The 16,834-nt window shown below is 40.0% G+C and overlaps 1 protein-coding gene across 1 annotated transcript in view; it reads right to left on the bottom strand.

Moving 5' to 3' along the window:
- The window catches only part of LOC134631129 (copine-8-like), a 73,404-nt gene that overhangs the window by 31,695 nt on the left and 24,875 nt on the right, over positions 1–16,834 (bottom strand). The window contains exons 5-6 of the mRNA XM_063479143.1: positions 10,094–10,133; positions 3,943–4,019 (exon numbers count right to left, since the gene is read on the bottom strand). Of these exons, the coding sequence (XP_063335213.1) occupies positions 3,943–4,019; positions 10,094–10,133 (117 nt within the window). The remainder of the gene's footprint in view (positions 1–3,942; positions 4,020–10,093; positions 10,134–16,834) is intronic.

Raw genomic sequence — 16,834 nt, 5'->3', positions numbered from 1 at the left:
TAATTTTTTTTGGCTAAGTAATGTCCAGTAATGCCAGAGAGCGCCTTAAATAAATAAGAAAATTGAAAAATTTATGGCTGATCTAAGCAAGTATTTGACAATTTCCCCATCGCCTGAGATTCACAGACATCTTTGGATGAACAGGGAAGCTTCAGTGAAATGAAGCCACTGTACATGGAGAGATTGCTCAGTGAGGGGCCAGATGGAAGAAGTGGTGAGACAAAGAACAAAAAAGAGATGGACAGAGCCACAGAGAGAAACAGAGGAAGAACACAGTGCCTAAATCATGGAGTACAAAACAAGAGGTTGTTGGGGTACTGTAGAGGAAGCCTGACACCATCAGTGCGTGGCATCACAAGTGTCACTGAAATGGAATTTTAGTCTGTGATCCCCTTCAGTGCTCACAGTCAGTATCTTGCATGTGTGTAAATTAGCCTCAATCTTATGTTCTTGACTGATAAAGCTATATGCTAAAAAGCAACTACAGCTTAAGCACCTTCACTCCTAAACAACTGATTCAATCTTGATGAAACTGGCACATAAATTACCCAGGTTAGCGAGATTTGTAGCATCTATATGGTGATTGACTCAACATTTACTTCAAATAAAAAGTGCAGTTTTTTTCTGTGTATTTGTATATAGAAGCTGCAAAATCGAGGCTGTTTAGTGGACATATGCTGTTTTTACAAACTTAAGTACACAAAGATTCAAAATGAGCTAATATTTTTCTTAAAATGGTACATGTTCTGGTTGTCACTAAGCAAATGACCCATATGCTGTGAGGGTATTGCAGAGACCTGGGTTTGTATCCGCCCCGGGCCATTTTCTCTCCATCTTCCACTTGCCCTCTCTCCCAGCTTTCCTTTTGCACTCTCAACTCTCCTATCATAATAAAGGCTAAGAATTCCCCAAAAATAGTTGTTAAAAATTGTACATTTTCTCACTTCTGTTCTGTTATTAATAAAATATGGATTTATGAAATTTGCTAATCATTGCATTAGGTTTTTAAGTACAGTTTACACAGTATTCCATTTTTAGAATTGGCTTTCCAAAACATCTGTGCTGAGCTTTTTCAATGATTACATTTATGTTAGCTTTAATTACCAAGTATCTGCATCTGTGCCATGCACCAATACAGTTGCTGGATGTACCTTGCTAACAAAGTAAGCTAACTTCAGCCGATAACTTTACATTCTCATCCAAATATTGTCACTTTTGGCATCCAGAAGTCCAGATGACAACAAATAAAATGCCACATTCAAGGGTTCAAAGAGGTAGTCCACAAAATAGTCCATCATCCATATACAGTCTATGGTTTACAGTTGTTCTTCTATTTTTTGTTGTTGTTGCTGCTTTATTTTTATTTGTATGATCCAGAGCCACTCAACTGAGCAGGAGTGAAATGCTTTCAACTTAGGAAGGAGCACAAACAAAGTAACACACCCACACATACACACACACACACACACAGTTGCCCAGACTTGCAAATATTAATTGCAGAATAATGACGAATATCTAAAAATATCTTCACAAATCCTGAAAAAGTTACAAATAAAACATGTAGGTGCAAGAAAGAAAGCACAAAGACACAAATAAACACACACAATCACAAATCTAAAAGACAGTGAATGACTGCGGGCAGAGATGATTACATAACTTAGTGACAGCAACACATTCTTACATCATATTTCTTGTGTATCATTCTTTAGGAAACCCATTCAGTTCCAACCGCTTGTTGATTCTGATACACACAGACACACACTCACTGACAGAGAGAGACACACACTAATGGATGTAGATGCTAGTATGGCCACTTACTTTCAGCTCATTCAGTTTCTCTCTTTCGCTCACTCTAACACACACATATGCACACACAAAAGGGACACCCACTGGAGGACATGGGGATCAGACCATGGTTGGACAGCTGATGGCTCACTGTCTTTGGTGGAAAATTAAACAAGACGAGCAGGTTCTTCAGTTCTGCTCTGTGGGTTGAAGCTGCAATAATATCAGGATGCAGCTAACAACCAAAAAGAAGTCTGAAGACCTCTTGAAGAATTTACAAGAAAGCTTTCCAAGGAAAGTTTGGTCCGTGATTTATGAGGAGCCTTTGTGCAGTAAACGAAACTCTCACTTCTGGGCAATTTTAAATTGGGCTGTATTTGTGCAGTAGCCTTGTTTATATTTAAAGTATTATTAATGAAATATTTTTAAAGAACCTTGAACTGTTTTAGCTTTTCTATATACCCATGAAGTATTCAAAACTCATGAGAATATGTTAGCAAATTTCTGTACTTTTGACTTCCCTATTTAATTTAAGACTTACATCTGGATACAAATCTGGATAGCCGATCAACTGTATCTAAAGGTCTGACAATCCACTGCCATGTTTTTTTAAAGTGTGGCCGTGGAGTTGAAATTGTCGCAGACTAAAACGTATTCTGTGCATCACTGAAGTCAAACGCATTTGATTATTGTATTTTGTTCTTCATGAAAACAAATAAATAAATAAATAAACTTCTTTCTGGATGTTAGCTGCCTTCTGTTCCATTTATTCTGTTAAGACGATCCTACGTTGATGTCCAAGATCCGGGGAGGCCCAATATGAATGATAGTGTTCCATTATGCACTTTTCTACCCAGGTATGGTTTTTACTGGATTGGCAGAGTGTGATAGTAGATGAGATCCTCAACAGAGCTGGATAAATTGAAGCCTCAAACCATGACAGAGCCTCTGCCGTGTTTTACAAATGGCTATGGATACCTCTCTCCTGACCTTTGCCCTACATACTTATTTGTATTTGAACCAAGAAATTGCTGGACTTGCTCTTCTTGTCACTAAACCCATTAGTATTATGTGATTAATAAAAATATAAATACCCCAAGTAGCTAAAACCTCTGCATAGTTCTGTATCTTCCACCTGTAATTTGAACCTATTCACAGGTTTGATCAGTTGTGTACAAATTTATGCCTATGAGATAAATAAACCTGAATCTGCTGCTCTACTGGTGAATAATGAATCCTACTACAACTAGTATGATTAAAAAACTGGGAACCTTGAACATTTGTCATTACTTCAAAATACAATGTTTTCAAACCAGACTTGTTAGTACTTTTTGAAATTGATGATTGAATTGTGATTGTGTAATGTCAAAACTTGCGTGATGATAATTGTAATTCTGTTCAGTATGGAAGGCATGTTGGCAGTTAGGCTAACAGCTCGGTTCTTCCTCTGAATGTACTACTCCACTGTTTATGTTTATTTTGTCAGTACTAGCTGATACTGGAGAGAAACTGTCAAAAATGCTAGCAGGGGACAGACTTCCTGTGCACTAGAGGATGCTTCCAAGCTAACATAAACACCCATTCGAGCGTAAATTTGACATGAACTGCTACAGGTCTAATCACTGCTTTTTTTCCTGCTATAATTAGCGACTGAGAGGATGAAATCACAGATTCATTCATTTTAAAATAACTCTGATGAGATTCTTTAAGTCTTAAGTTCAGTTAAGGCTTCTACAAAAAGGAGGTGTGAGCTCATCACTGACACATTCACTTTGGGTGAACTGTCCTTTTTCAATATTTGATTTTTACCATCTCAGCATGTTTGCAGTCTGTCATTAGCTCTGCTGCTGTTAAAGTGTTCATCTCATTTGGCTGTTGGAGGCAGCGTAGGCTTTCATCAACATCGTTACTCATTTTCATGCCGCTGCTTCACTTCGAAGACAAACAATGGCAATCTTAAAATCACATGCTGATTTTCAGTTCACGCCTACAGGATCTAAAATTTTAACAGCTTTTTTGAGCTACCCATTGACTCCCAGATTAGAGTAATGTAATACAAATATTTTTGCCCATCACTTTAAAATGGCAAAAATCATATTCCAAGAGTGTGCTGACTGTTGGTCATTGTGCGTGCATTGTGTGGTGTGTGCCACTTACGTCAAAGGTTTTTCTAAGCGGCTTCCCAGGGAGCCGACAATTTCACCCAGTGTGCAGAAGGCCTGGCCCAGGAAGTCCTGCATTAAACAAGGGAAAAGAAGGTTTATGAGTTAAAGAGGAACATTCATTGCAATTTTCTTTATATATCTTTTGCATTTGTTCCTTTTTCCTAAATCTGTCCTTAAAGATGGTTTAATATTAATTCAAGACATTTAATTATTAATTTGTGATTTTATAAGCTAAAATACAACATATTCTCTTATATTTTTTATCTTGCCAAATCCAGTGATTTCAGTGTTTATCATAGGATTTTGTACCATTTTACCCTGCCACTTTTCATTGCAATATCTTTTTCAGCTGCAACAAACAAGGCTGAGCCGATTATGTGACTGGCTGTGGCTTCAGCATGACTGAACAAACAGCCATCATACAGAGATACCACACAGCAGTGCCACGTGGAAAATAGGAAAAAAAAAGCTATAGGTAAAACAAAATAATTAAGTAACAAAGTAAACAAAGTTGCATTTGCACCTGCATTGGAAATATCTCATTTGAAGCTGTTTCTCCAGCAGATTTAAAGTGAAGCGTAAAAAGAAACAAATTACTCAAATTAAATGTCACTTCTTCCCTTCTCCATCCACGTTTATTTTGCACACTGACATCTAAGCCCACCGTGCAAAGAGACTAGTGTCCTTGTTGATCACTGCAGGGTGACCACATGAGAGGAGTCAGTGTAGAGATGAGGAGCCCTTGGCCAGCAAGAACAGCAAAACAGAGAGACAGAGGAGGGTGCATAAAAAGTGGACTGCTCATGCACTGATACTAAGGCCTCCCCTACGAGACTGAGAATGTACGCGTATAAAAGTGCTTGACAGATGAGCCGTGTTGAGTCTGGTGGGCAGAAAGCTGCTTCAAAGATCTTTGCCGGTGCTCAGTATATTTCTCCCCCAGCCGAGGTCTCAAAACAAAAAGGGATGACAAAAGCACTCTGGCCTTTCCTTAGCATGTGTGCTACTAGCGAGGAGCCCTAGCCCACCGCCTGCTGCACCATTGAAAGTCTAAGGCTAGGAGTTGAGGTGCTATAGACTCACTGTACAGAGAGAAAAGGTTTGAGGGGTTTCATTAATTAAAAAAATATATATATAGATTTTTTTTTTTACTTTACTTCCAAACCCCTTATAGTCCCATGCGTGGGATACTTTGTCCTCTGCATTTAGCCCATTCACTCAGTGAAGCAGTGGGCAGCTACCAATCCAGCGCCCGGGGAGCATTGTGTAGAGATGTTCCTTCTTACTGATGTTGCTGTCATTCGGTATTGCTACATCTATCACTACGGCAGTCTTCCTCTGCTTGTCCATCACTACTATGTCCGGTTGGTTAGCCACCACCATTTTGCATGTCTGTATCTGGAAGTCCCACAAGGTTTTAGCTTGGTCATTCTTGACCACCCTACGGGGGGGGGGTCTCCCATTTTGACCTCGGGACTTCCAGGCCATACTCCGCACAGATGTTTCTGTATACTATGCCAGCCACTTGGTTATGGCTTTCCATGTATGTCCTGCCTGCTAGTATCTTGCACACTGCTGTTATGTGCTGGATTGTCTTGGGTGCATCTTTACACAGTCTGCACCCGCAGTCCTGCCTGGTGTGATAGACGCCACCCTCTATGGATCTTGTGCTTAGAGCTTGTTCCTGTGCTGCCTTCAGTTCAGCTTTGTCCAGCCACTGGTAGAATTTCTGGATGTCAGCAGCTTCCTCTATCTGCCCGTGGGTACATACTGTGCAGGGGCCTGTCCTTCGATGATGGTTCCTCCTCTTGCTCCTCTTTCTTGGGTTTCTGCTGCCAGAGGTATTCACTGAGCACGCAATCGGTTGTGGTCATCTTCCAAGCAGTAGCAAGTAATCGTGGATGTTTGTTGTCTCATCCTGGACTGTGGTGCTGACACTCACCAGTCCCCGGCCTCCTTCCTTCCGCTTAGCATACAGCCTTAGGGTGCTGGACTTGGGGTGAAACCCTCCATGCATGGTCAGGAGCTTCCTGATCTTGATGTCAGTGGCTTCTATCTCGTCCATTGGCCAGCTTATTATCCCAGCATATACACATAAAAGAGCCAATGGAACACTATAACACTATCAGTCACTATCAGTCAAGGACTGGCCTCCAGAGCCCAGACGTCAACATAACTGAAGCAGAATTGGATAATCTTGACAGAAAGCGAAACAAAACTCAATCAGCATCCAAAGAAGAGCTTTGGAATGTCCTTCAAGAAGGCTGGAGAACTGTTTCTGCACACCGCTTCAGGAAATTCAGAGACAGCTTGTGAGTGTTCAGGCTGTGTGGGTGGGTGATTAACTGATTGAACACAGGAGATTAACACAGGATAGGTAACAAGTGAATAAATAGGTAAAACAGATTAAACTAATCATGCTGGAGGAGCAGAAGAAAAACAATGGAAAATTATCAAAGGAAGCAAAACTGACAGCAATAGACAAGAACCAATGATTACAAAAACTTATAACTCGAGGAAAAGAAAAAAACAATCCAAAAACCGTTACTTGTGATTCCTTGAGTTTTAAAAACCTAATGGAAAACAGAGCTTTCGGGTATCAGGCCCTCTCCTGTGCACCTAAATCCAGTCTTAGTTTTCACTTTTCAGTTTTTACCCTAATCTGTAATTTAAAAAAAACTTTTTTTTTTTGCCTGCAGTCAGTAATGAATCATTCCCTAGTTACACTGCTATGGGCTCAGGCTGTTGGGGGGACTTCCCATGAGCATTACTTGTCAGCTTCCCAAGTATATGCCGCTACTTCATGTCATTAATTTTGTCTTTCTCTTCCATAGTTTCTGTTTTGTCCTTGGTCACTGTACTCTTCTCTTGACTTCCCCCTCAGTTCCAATTGTTCGTAGTAGATGCCTGCCCTCCTTGTATCCTGGGTCCTGTTAAACAGTTCTTCCTTCTCAACATTACCAAGTACTTGTTCATAAAAAACTGAGAGAGGAATCACTAGAGATTCCTCTCTCAGTACCTTTCTCAAAACAACTGTTGTTGTGAATTGGTGCTATATAAATAAAACTTCCTGTGCCTGCGTGGGTTTCCTCCAAGTACGCAATAGTCCTCCCACATCCATAAGAGATGCTTGTTAGGTTAAATGATGATTTGAGCCGTAGGTGTGATTATGATTACTTTCCATCTCTGTCTGGTCTGTGATGGACTGGCAGGCTATCCAGAGTGAACACAGATTCTGCTAGAATAGACTTCATCCATCCATCTAAAGAAAGTGGATGGGTATTACTGGTCCAACTAGAATTGTATATATAATGTGTACATATCATATGCACAATCTCACACATTACAAGAAACTGTTTTAATATGAACTAAAAATTTAGCTTGAATAATATGGAAAATATGTTGAACAAAACAAAAATACACATAAAATATTAAAATCCTAAGTCTTCAGAAAACTATAAGAGGTGTGTCATCAGCACCAAACAACACCAAAGGTAGAACAGAACTTCGTTTGAAGGACCCTTGGGCTTTAAGTCTGTTGCACTCAGTAGGTATTTCTTGCATCACACTTGTGAACAGTCTAATAAAGGAAATGCCACTATTCTTTTAAAAGCTGTTAAACAAATAACAAGATGTGATGTGCTTTTCTAACCACAAGACATTTAATAAAGGGAATAAAAGCTCCAGTAAAATCCAGCCGTCTCTCAAGCAGCCATGAGGGAACACCAGCCAGTTAACTTAATTACTGCCTGCAAACAAAAAAGCAATTTCTCCGCCTGGATTCATTTGCTTATCATCGAGTGCTGAATAAAGACTTTGTAATGAGACCGCTGTTTGTGAGAAGCACTGGTGTATTTTTCCACAAAAAAAACCACGAGTTAAATAACTGTGCATGGTGACAAGCAGCGCTTAGAAAGAACGTCATACCTAGCCTTACATCCAACTTTACTGTATGTCCCCTTTCTGAACTGTTTTTCCAGCAGCTATAAGTACTAAAGGTATGTGAACCATATGGCACGGGGGAAAACATCTGTTTTGATTAGAGAAGGGAGGCATCCTCTAAGGGTGCCACTGAAGCTGCCAAAAAAGATACTGTACTTGTGTGCGTTTGCATTTTTTCTTCATTTTTAGCCACACGACTGGGAATGAACTGGACAATGGAGCCATCACTGTGTGCCAGATCTCCTATCCCACACATCCACAATGACGACAGGATGCATCCAAGCGTCCTCAGCCTTCATGCTTAGAGTGAATTGCAGCGCTCACATTGCTCACTGCTCACAGAGGAAGCCTCGGGGCACACTGAGGTTGGGGCTGAGGAAAAGAGCTCCGCCAGCAGTTGGCAGTGAGGTCGAAGCTGGGTAATAGGAAGGGGGCTGGGTGTTGAGGTGAAGAGAGAGTTTTATACTGAACTAGTGCTGCTCAAACCTCTGTTTGAACTGAAAGGGAATGTTGTAGCTTTAAGCCAGGGATATATCAAGTTTCAGAAAAGTAGAATCCTTAATCAGCAGCAGCATGACAAAACAAAACCAGAAATAACAAAGCTGATCAGAAGCTGTGTCTGATATTTATGCGTTTTATTTGATCATTTCATTGAGCTTTTTCTATTTCCTGGAGTTGCTGTCAAATGCCCAGGACAGTGTTTTTCTCCAAATTTAATCTCTTTGTTATATTAATAAACCACCTTTTGATAAAGATGACATATTCAACATATTAAATTTGAAACAAAACAATGGAACCTACATGAATGAGAACTTTAAGATATATAGCCTCTGTAGCATTGCTGCCTAAGTTTAGGGGTCAGCGCAAATTGATTGATAACTATCCATTTAAACTAGTCCTCAAAGAAAGTGTAAGTTCCATAAGTACTATCACAAGAAATACAAACAACATGTATTTATTTGAAGTTAAGGCCACACTAACTCATATGAGGTGTGGCCAAAAAGTTCTGGAAATCAGTCCATAAAATAATAAAAAAGCAATACCTCATTTCAATTTGTCCAAACTCCCCTTCAAGCTCCTCTTTGTTAAATGGCCGGTATTTGTATAGCGCTTTACTTAGTCCCTATGGACCCCAAAGCGCTTTACACTACATTCAGTCATCCACCCATTCACACACTGGTGATGGCAAGCTACATTGTAGCCACAGCTGTCCCGGGGCGCACTGACAGAGGTGAGGCTGCCGGACACTGGCGCCACCGGGCCCTCTGACCACCACCCACCAGTAGGCAATGGGTGAAGTGTCTTGCCCAAGGACACAACGACCGAGACTGTCGGAGCCGGGTTTCGAACCGGCAACCTTCCTCAATTCACAAAAAGGTCCTATTTTGTTTCTGTGCAATAGATCTCATTGCATGGATCATTCATTTTAACTCTGCTCTGATTCTCTTTACATTTGTGAAAACAAATGTGTGCTCACAATCAAACACCTGACTGGTGTGCTGCCTTCAGGGACCGTCTGTTTTTATTAAGCACTGCAGTCAATTCCCAGATGTGTCAAAACACAACTTCCAAAAAGCTATTTCAAATTATCAGCCGAACTGAACGTGGTCTGGAAAATGCACAAGATGACTTTAACGGCAAGACTGGTAAAATATAAATTTGTTTTTAACTTTCAGGAACTTTTCGATCGCTTTGCATTTAACTTGTGCTAGAAAACCAAAAGTATCAAAAAAGTATTATTTTAAAAGAAAGAGTATATGCAAAGTAGCAGATGCACCCACAACTCAGTGCCCTGATTTATCTCTAATCAGCTGATATTTTTTGTTTTTCTTTGTTTTTTAAACATGAACAGCATCTGTGAGGTGTGAGGTCTTGGTGACCTACAGACATAAGGAAACACTTTAAACCTCAGCCCTTGGTTGTTGTGTGGCTCTCAGCCTTTATTCTGGCCTTCAGTAAATGGAACAAAGTTCAATCAGACTGAGATCACTTACTTGACTTGGTCAGTCAAGAATAGTCCACCTTGTCACCCTGAAAAGCTCCTTGGTTGCTTTGCATGTGTGTTTATGATCACTACTTTTACCCCCAACATTCAGATTCAAATCAGGCTGCTATTGTTCTGGAAGGTTAACTGTGGCTGTATAAAATTGAAATGAATGCATGACTGATTGTTGAACAGCTGAGGTGAAAGAGACACTCACATGTCTGGAGAGGTTGTCACTCTTGCAGTCTAAATCATACCTGCAGAGAAAAAGGAAAAAGATTAAATATCCGAACATGGACAGTGGCAGCGCAAACTGACTGACAGATATGTGACTGAAAGGGGACCATAGTGTCATTTTTTGCCTTCATTATCTAGAGGCATTAATGCAAGGTACAGCAGTTCTCACTAATCACTGTAAAGAAGCTATTCATGCTTAACACAGGTTTGTGATGGCGGGACCAAAAGCTTCACTAAAACGATTTCATGCATGTGGGTACATAATTACCAGGCTCAGTACTTTTAGGTCAGGTGAAGGCTTCAGCAATTTTACTACCCAAATTTTCCAGCTTTCAATTATGACGGTTTAATAGCTTTTGGTTTGTAGTCAGTATTTATCTACAATGCCAATTAGATTATTTTAAAAACTGCATAAAATATATTTCAAAAAGAAAGAAATAACACAGAGAAATATTCAGTGAATCAACCAGAGTCAGCATGCTACGTATTGTATCCATTTCAATAAACACCACTTTTATAAAACTTCATATAACTATCATCTGTAGTATTTATATTATATACGCATATGCACATACATGCACCTGCACACAGTCAGACATACACAAACACACCCGTCACAGATTAATGAATCTCAGTGGTCCATTCTTACACTCATAATGAGTAATATAGTGATTAGGTGCTTAAATGCTTTTGGAGGATTTTTGCATCTGGGAATATTGTTAACTTAATATTGTTAACTTTAGGCACTTAGATGCAAGTGCATCTAAGTGCCTAAACCCAACCACACAATTTATTTAGTGTCTAAATCTAAATAACAAGTAAAAATGAAATTAAAAATTAGGTCAAAATTAAACAACTTGGACCAGGTTAACATTTAATGAGATTTAATGACGTCTCAATATTCCTCTCAAAGTTTTTAACTACGGTACATATTACTACTAGTGATGAGGGGTTTTTTACCTGCCTGTTTGCAACTGTGCTATTTGAAATTGTGTACCAATTAGAAGAGCAGTAATATAGTAGTTTTTATAGTAATTTTTAGTATTGATTTAGTATCTGAGCATCAGTTTTTTTGACAGCCCTTCACGCAAGTGACAGGAAACTCCACGGGGTAGACCTGCAACCTACTTGCAGGTCGGGGGACACTCTACTTAGCCTGCTGCTACCACCACCATACTTCAGATACGCAGTATATGATGGATGGATGGAGTGCTCTTGGCAGCCAGTATTGTTGTAGCTAGTCTGTCAGTGCACCAACACCAAACGAGATCTCATGTATGGTAAGAGAATGCATTGGATGCACAAGTCCCCTGGACTTTGGTAGTACCTGAGAGGATGCTAACACCAGATGACAAAAACATTAACAGAGCGATTGTGACACTGCCTGTAGCACTATAACAATAACAATTCATTCATTTTTACAGTCTGTCCAAACTGAAAATGATATAAGGTGATGTACAATCACTAAATATTCATTCTTCCCTTAATCTGTAATGAGTTTTGACAAAGTCTGGATAAATCAGTATCCCACCAGGGGCAATCTGATAACAAACTTTTTGACTCAATGGAAAAATTGGACCAATAATTTTTTGTTTTGTTTTTTTTTTTCTTTTGCATCCAGTCTACTCTCATTTCATGTCAAACCTGATGGCTACATTACTCACAACACAAGACGACCATTTAGCTGGATATTTGGTTGTGTTACACTAGTGGTAGGAAATGTGGCCTTGAGCCATTAACCTAAAACAGAGTCCTGAAGCTTCGTTCTAACTCCCTCAGTTTTTACTTTTTATTCAGACCCAAAAGACACCAACTCAAATGTAATCACTTTAGGCAGCTTAACAAGCTTCACTTGGCTCCTTCTGGTGCTGTTGAAGGTTTTACTAAAAACTTACAGGCTTTCTCTTGAGGCATGCAGTGTTAATTTTCTGGTGCCCACCGAGCTTACAGTTGTCAAATGAAAAAATAAATATGGCAGATCTTGCAGATTTATGACTCCCATCTGTGATCGCCGCTTCCCAACAAACGCTCGTAAAGGATTCAGAAATGAGCAATTCCTGTATTTGTCCATCCTAACATTTGTCCAAAACCAAACGCAGCAGCTATGTTGTGCATGCCATCTAATCTACTTGGCTCCCCACAGAGCAATTTATCCAGCTTTATTTATTTCCTGCATCACGGAACCTCCTTCGGTGTGTCAGGTGTGTGTCAATATGCGAGTGTGGTGTATGTGCAGCAGTGTGCAGCCGAGTGTGTAAATGGAAGAGCCTGAGCGTTTCTTTCTACAGACAGCATGCCATGTACGATAAGGCGCCTGCTGACAAAACGGGGAGATGCCGTGTGTCACTACAGGATGTGGAAGAGAGCTCGAGTACAGTGCCGTTACTAATATACTTCCATAAGCGCAAGGAAGACACGCTACTGTTACGCAACACGCTGCCAGCAAAATGCACAGGTGCGCTTCATGTTCTATTCGCCCCTTGCCTCTTTCACTCCCAAAGGTTCATAAATGATTCATTTAACTTTATTTAATTATAAGAAACCCAAAGAGAGCAAGAGATAAAAAAGAGAGGGAGCACGGGAGGGAGAGCGGGGGAAAAAAAGATGTATGTATGATGATTTGGCTGCACATGTTCACCCGCACATACACACAAACACACACAAGAGTGCTAGAGTAGATGTCCCATGGAGTCTTGTGAGTGCACATTTGCTGTGTATGACTGGACGTGCGTGCGTGAATGTTTATGTAGATGACGTCACCCTGCATCGGCACTGGGCCAGACAGGATTTCTCTCAGTCCTGCGCTGTCTGTCTTTGGTGGGGGGTGGGGGGGTTGCTGCTCAGAGCTCTGTTTGAACTGAGCAACGATGACTAATGACAGCGCACAAATAAATGGGGCCGAAGAGGCAGGCAAACAACAGACAACGGCTCACTGACACTTCAGCGTTGTTTCCTAACAGCTTCATAAACCGCTGAAAAGCTTTCAGGCTGACTGACACAAGATATCACACAAATATTTTATTAGCGGCCTCTACATTCACATGATCGAGATGATGTTTTACCAAAATACTGCTATAAAAGGAAGTGAAAAACCATCCGACCTTCAGCTCATGTAGTCCAAGGCCATTTAAAAGGCTCTTATTAAGTTAATTTCCAACAATTTTCTGACATTTTTATTTTTGGATTCTATTAGAGTAAGCTTTTCATGACTCGTAGCTCAAAATAATCTCTATTCGTTTTTTACTGGGCCTTGATGCAGCCAAGGCAGTTTGTCCACTATCTGAAACAGTTTTATCTTTCTTCCCTTTTGCTTTCAGACAGCTTTCTTCTGATTGGCTGCCCCTCAAAAAATGCAGGTGGGTGGAGCTGCAGAGTTATGTGTCTGCCATGACGACATTAAGGATATATCCGCTCACTGAGATCATACCAAACCAAGAGTTTCAAGAGATTCAACACTGACCTCATTATTTGACACTGACTGTGTTGCCTTAGAGAAAAGTATGGTGGCTCTGAGAGGTCAAACAAACTTAAATATCTGCAAATTAAAAAAATGGGACATAATAATGTGATGGAACAACTGCAGAAGTACAAGAGCAAAAAACTTGTAAAGGATTGCATTTAAAAGTATAATACTGTAGACATGTTTGCTACTGTTAGCAAACGTCTATCTACTGTTAGCTTATCATTTCTGTTGTGCTTTGGTAGGTTTGTACTTTTGCAACATTTTTCTATTTGCTGTTGTTTCTACTGTTGCTAGTGTTTTTACTGTCAGCTTATGTGCACATTGTCACTAGTCACTGTTCTTTCTTCTAAAATGCATTTAACAATATTTTTATGATTAAGAATATTCACATGCATGTTATATTTACCAAAAATAATTAATTTTAGATACAAAAGTTCGCATCCCAGTGCAGCACTGTGGCATGGTTAGCACTGTTGCCTCACAGCATGAAGGACCTTTGTTCGACTCCACCACCTGGCCGGGGCTTTTCTGTGTGGAGTTGCATGTCCGTGTTCGTGTGGGTTCTCTCCTGGTACTCTGGCTTCCTCCCACAGTTCAAAGACATGCAGTTAGTTGGGTTATGTTAACTGTTCCTGTGTTCCTATGTTAATCCTAAGTTTGCCTGTGAGTGTGAATGGTTGTCTGTCCCTCTATGTTAGCCCTGTGACACACTGGTGATTTGTCCAGGGTGTACACTGCATCTTGCCCTATGGTAGCTGGGATAGGCTTCAGACCTTCTGCAACTCTGTTAAGGATAAACAGGAGAGAATAAAACAGACTATAATCAATTCTTCTCATACTCTTTTGTTCGATTCCTTGTGTACATACACAGGGAATATTGTTTTGTTCTTTCATCTTGGATTGTGTGTATGTTAGTTTTCAGCCTGCTTCTTTGTCCCAATCACATCTTGTCTATATTTTAAATATCAATGTTTCCTGTTGTTTTCACCGTATTTTAATGTTAACATTCTGGATTACAGCAATAATGCAGTATTTATATTACCACAGTGAAAGAGAGGCTTCCTCTAATGCACAAACTTTTACATTTATATATAAAGCTGTGTGTCTTTCACACCGTGCCGTAATTTATTTTATTTTTCAGTTCAAATTCAGTCAATATTTATAGTTTTTTTTCTTCCCCCAAAATGGAAAAGAAACATGAAATGCATTCTTCATGGTGAATTTCTTCTTCTGCTCTGTAAAGGCCTTTGTTTTGCAGGAGATATTCAACATTAATATATTTAAGCAAATCTGAACTTGAAATTGGTTCCACTCTTTTATTCTTGATTACCTTAAATATTTTTATATAGCTATATCTTTATTGTATTCCCTTTTTTGGTGAGCATTTCACTTCATTTTTTGAGGTCTGATCCAATTTGCCACACTTGATTAGACCACCATCCACCCAGGGGGAGCATCTCAAACCATCAAATAAATAAATAAAGTAGGGGAGCATTCGGCATGGCCAGCATCTATAAGGGCAGTTTGTGGGGGCTTAGTGCTAGCTGGCTATATGGGTCTATTGAAGGGATTTGAAGTTTTATAAAGAAGATGGAGGTAAGGAAGGAGTGTAGGAGCAGCAATGAAATGAGTTTCAGACCTCAGGACAAAGCAGGAGGCGAGTGCAGTTACTGGTCCTGTAATGAGAAAGAACCTGTGTGTGTACATGCATGTTAAAGCTCAACATGAGTGCAAAAGACTGCTTGAGCAGTAAAGTGTATGCATGTATGTGTGTGTGTGTATATGCACGCGCATGTGTGTATCTGGACATTTGTCTTGGTTTGAGGGCAGGCAGTGTGTGTGGGCGTCGCCATGTCCTAGCTGCGAGTGATCACAGGACCATCAGCCCAGAAGACAGTAACAAGGGCCTGATGCTCACCCACTCACAAGAAGCCCCACAGGGAGTCGGCTAGACGGCGCGCACACACACACACACACACACACACACACACACACACACACACACACACACACACACACACACACACACACATTCCATCACCCACTCTTCACTACTTGTCAGCTTTTAACATCTTGTATGATATTCTGGCAAAGTCTGCACTACATTCCTCTGGTCCACAGGGATATACACACAAACGTTAAAGCACATGCACAGAAACGCATGAGTTATTTATACTTTTACACACAGAGACATTCAAAAACACATCCTCTTTGGCTGGATGATATAGATGAACATCATCTCTCCTTATTTTTATTGCGAGATGGTGCAGTACAGAATATTTAGGTCAGTATTTTCTGTGAGAAATATTACAAGCACTTCTTTTAAAACAGACTGGTGTGTCAAATGAGAACCATTTCTTTATGTCATTTGATTCATACAGTAAAGGTATGAAGTGAGGTTGAGAGGTTATCATCAACAGTCAGTATTTTACAACTCAAATACAATGCAATATATTGTTTAGTTTCATATCATAACTCAATGCATCTGGGCATGTCGACATGTGTTTGAACACGAAACAGTTGTTGGTGCCAGATAGGCAAATGTGAGTACTTCAGATAGATGCTGATCTACTCTGGGATTTTTTCCGCAACCATCTTGAGGATTTAGAGAGAAATAGACTGAAAAAGAGAAAATATCCAATAAGCAGCAGTTCTCTGGTGAAAATGCCCTTTTGATGCCAGAGGTCAGAGGAGAACGTGTGACAGGATATGTAAGAGTGGATGCATCCTGTTTTGCATCAATGGTTGGGGGTACTGGCTGTAAATAATGGTTTGGGGATATTTTCCAAGTGCCCCCTTAGTACCAACTGAGCATAATTTAAATCCCACAGGCTAACACAGTACTGTTGCTGACCACGTCTCTTTATAACCACAGCATACCCATTTTCTAATGTTTGCTACTACCAGAATAGGCTTAGATCATCTCAAAATATCTTTCTGAACAAAACACTGTACAGTGTTCAGCATAGTTCACTGTACTCAAATGGCCTCCACAGTCACCAGATCTCAATGCAATACAGCACCTTTTGGGTGTGGTGAGCACCAACTGTGTGACGCTATCATGTCAATAAGGACCAAGAAGGTTGTTAATGAGTTTCAGCTGCTTTGGTGTTAATGAAATTAACAACAACACGTGCACTAGTGTGTCACTGCAGATAGATAGATAGATAGATAGATAGATAGATAGATAGATAGATAGATAGATAGATAGATAGATAGATAGATAGATAGATAGATAGATAGATAGATAGATTGATT

This window comes from Pelmatolapia mariae, linkage group LG7, assembly GCF_036321145.2.
Source record: "Pelmatolapia mariae isolate MD_Pm_ZW linkage group LG7, Pm_UMD_F_2, whole genome shotgun sequence".
Lineage (NCBI taxonomy): Eukaryota > Metazoa > Chordata > Actinopteri > Cichliformes > Cichlidae > Pelmatolapia > Pelmatolapia mariae.
The sequence above is the reverse complement of the archived record's forward strand: the minus strand, read 5'-3'. Positions and strand labels throughout refer to the sequence as shown.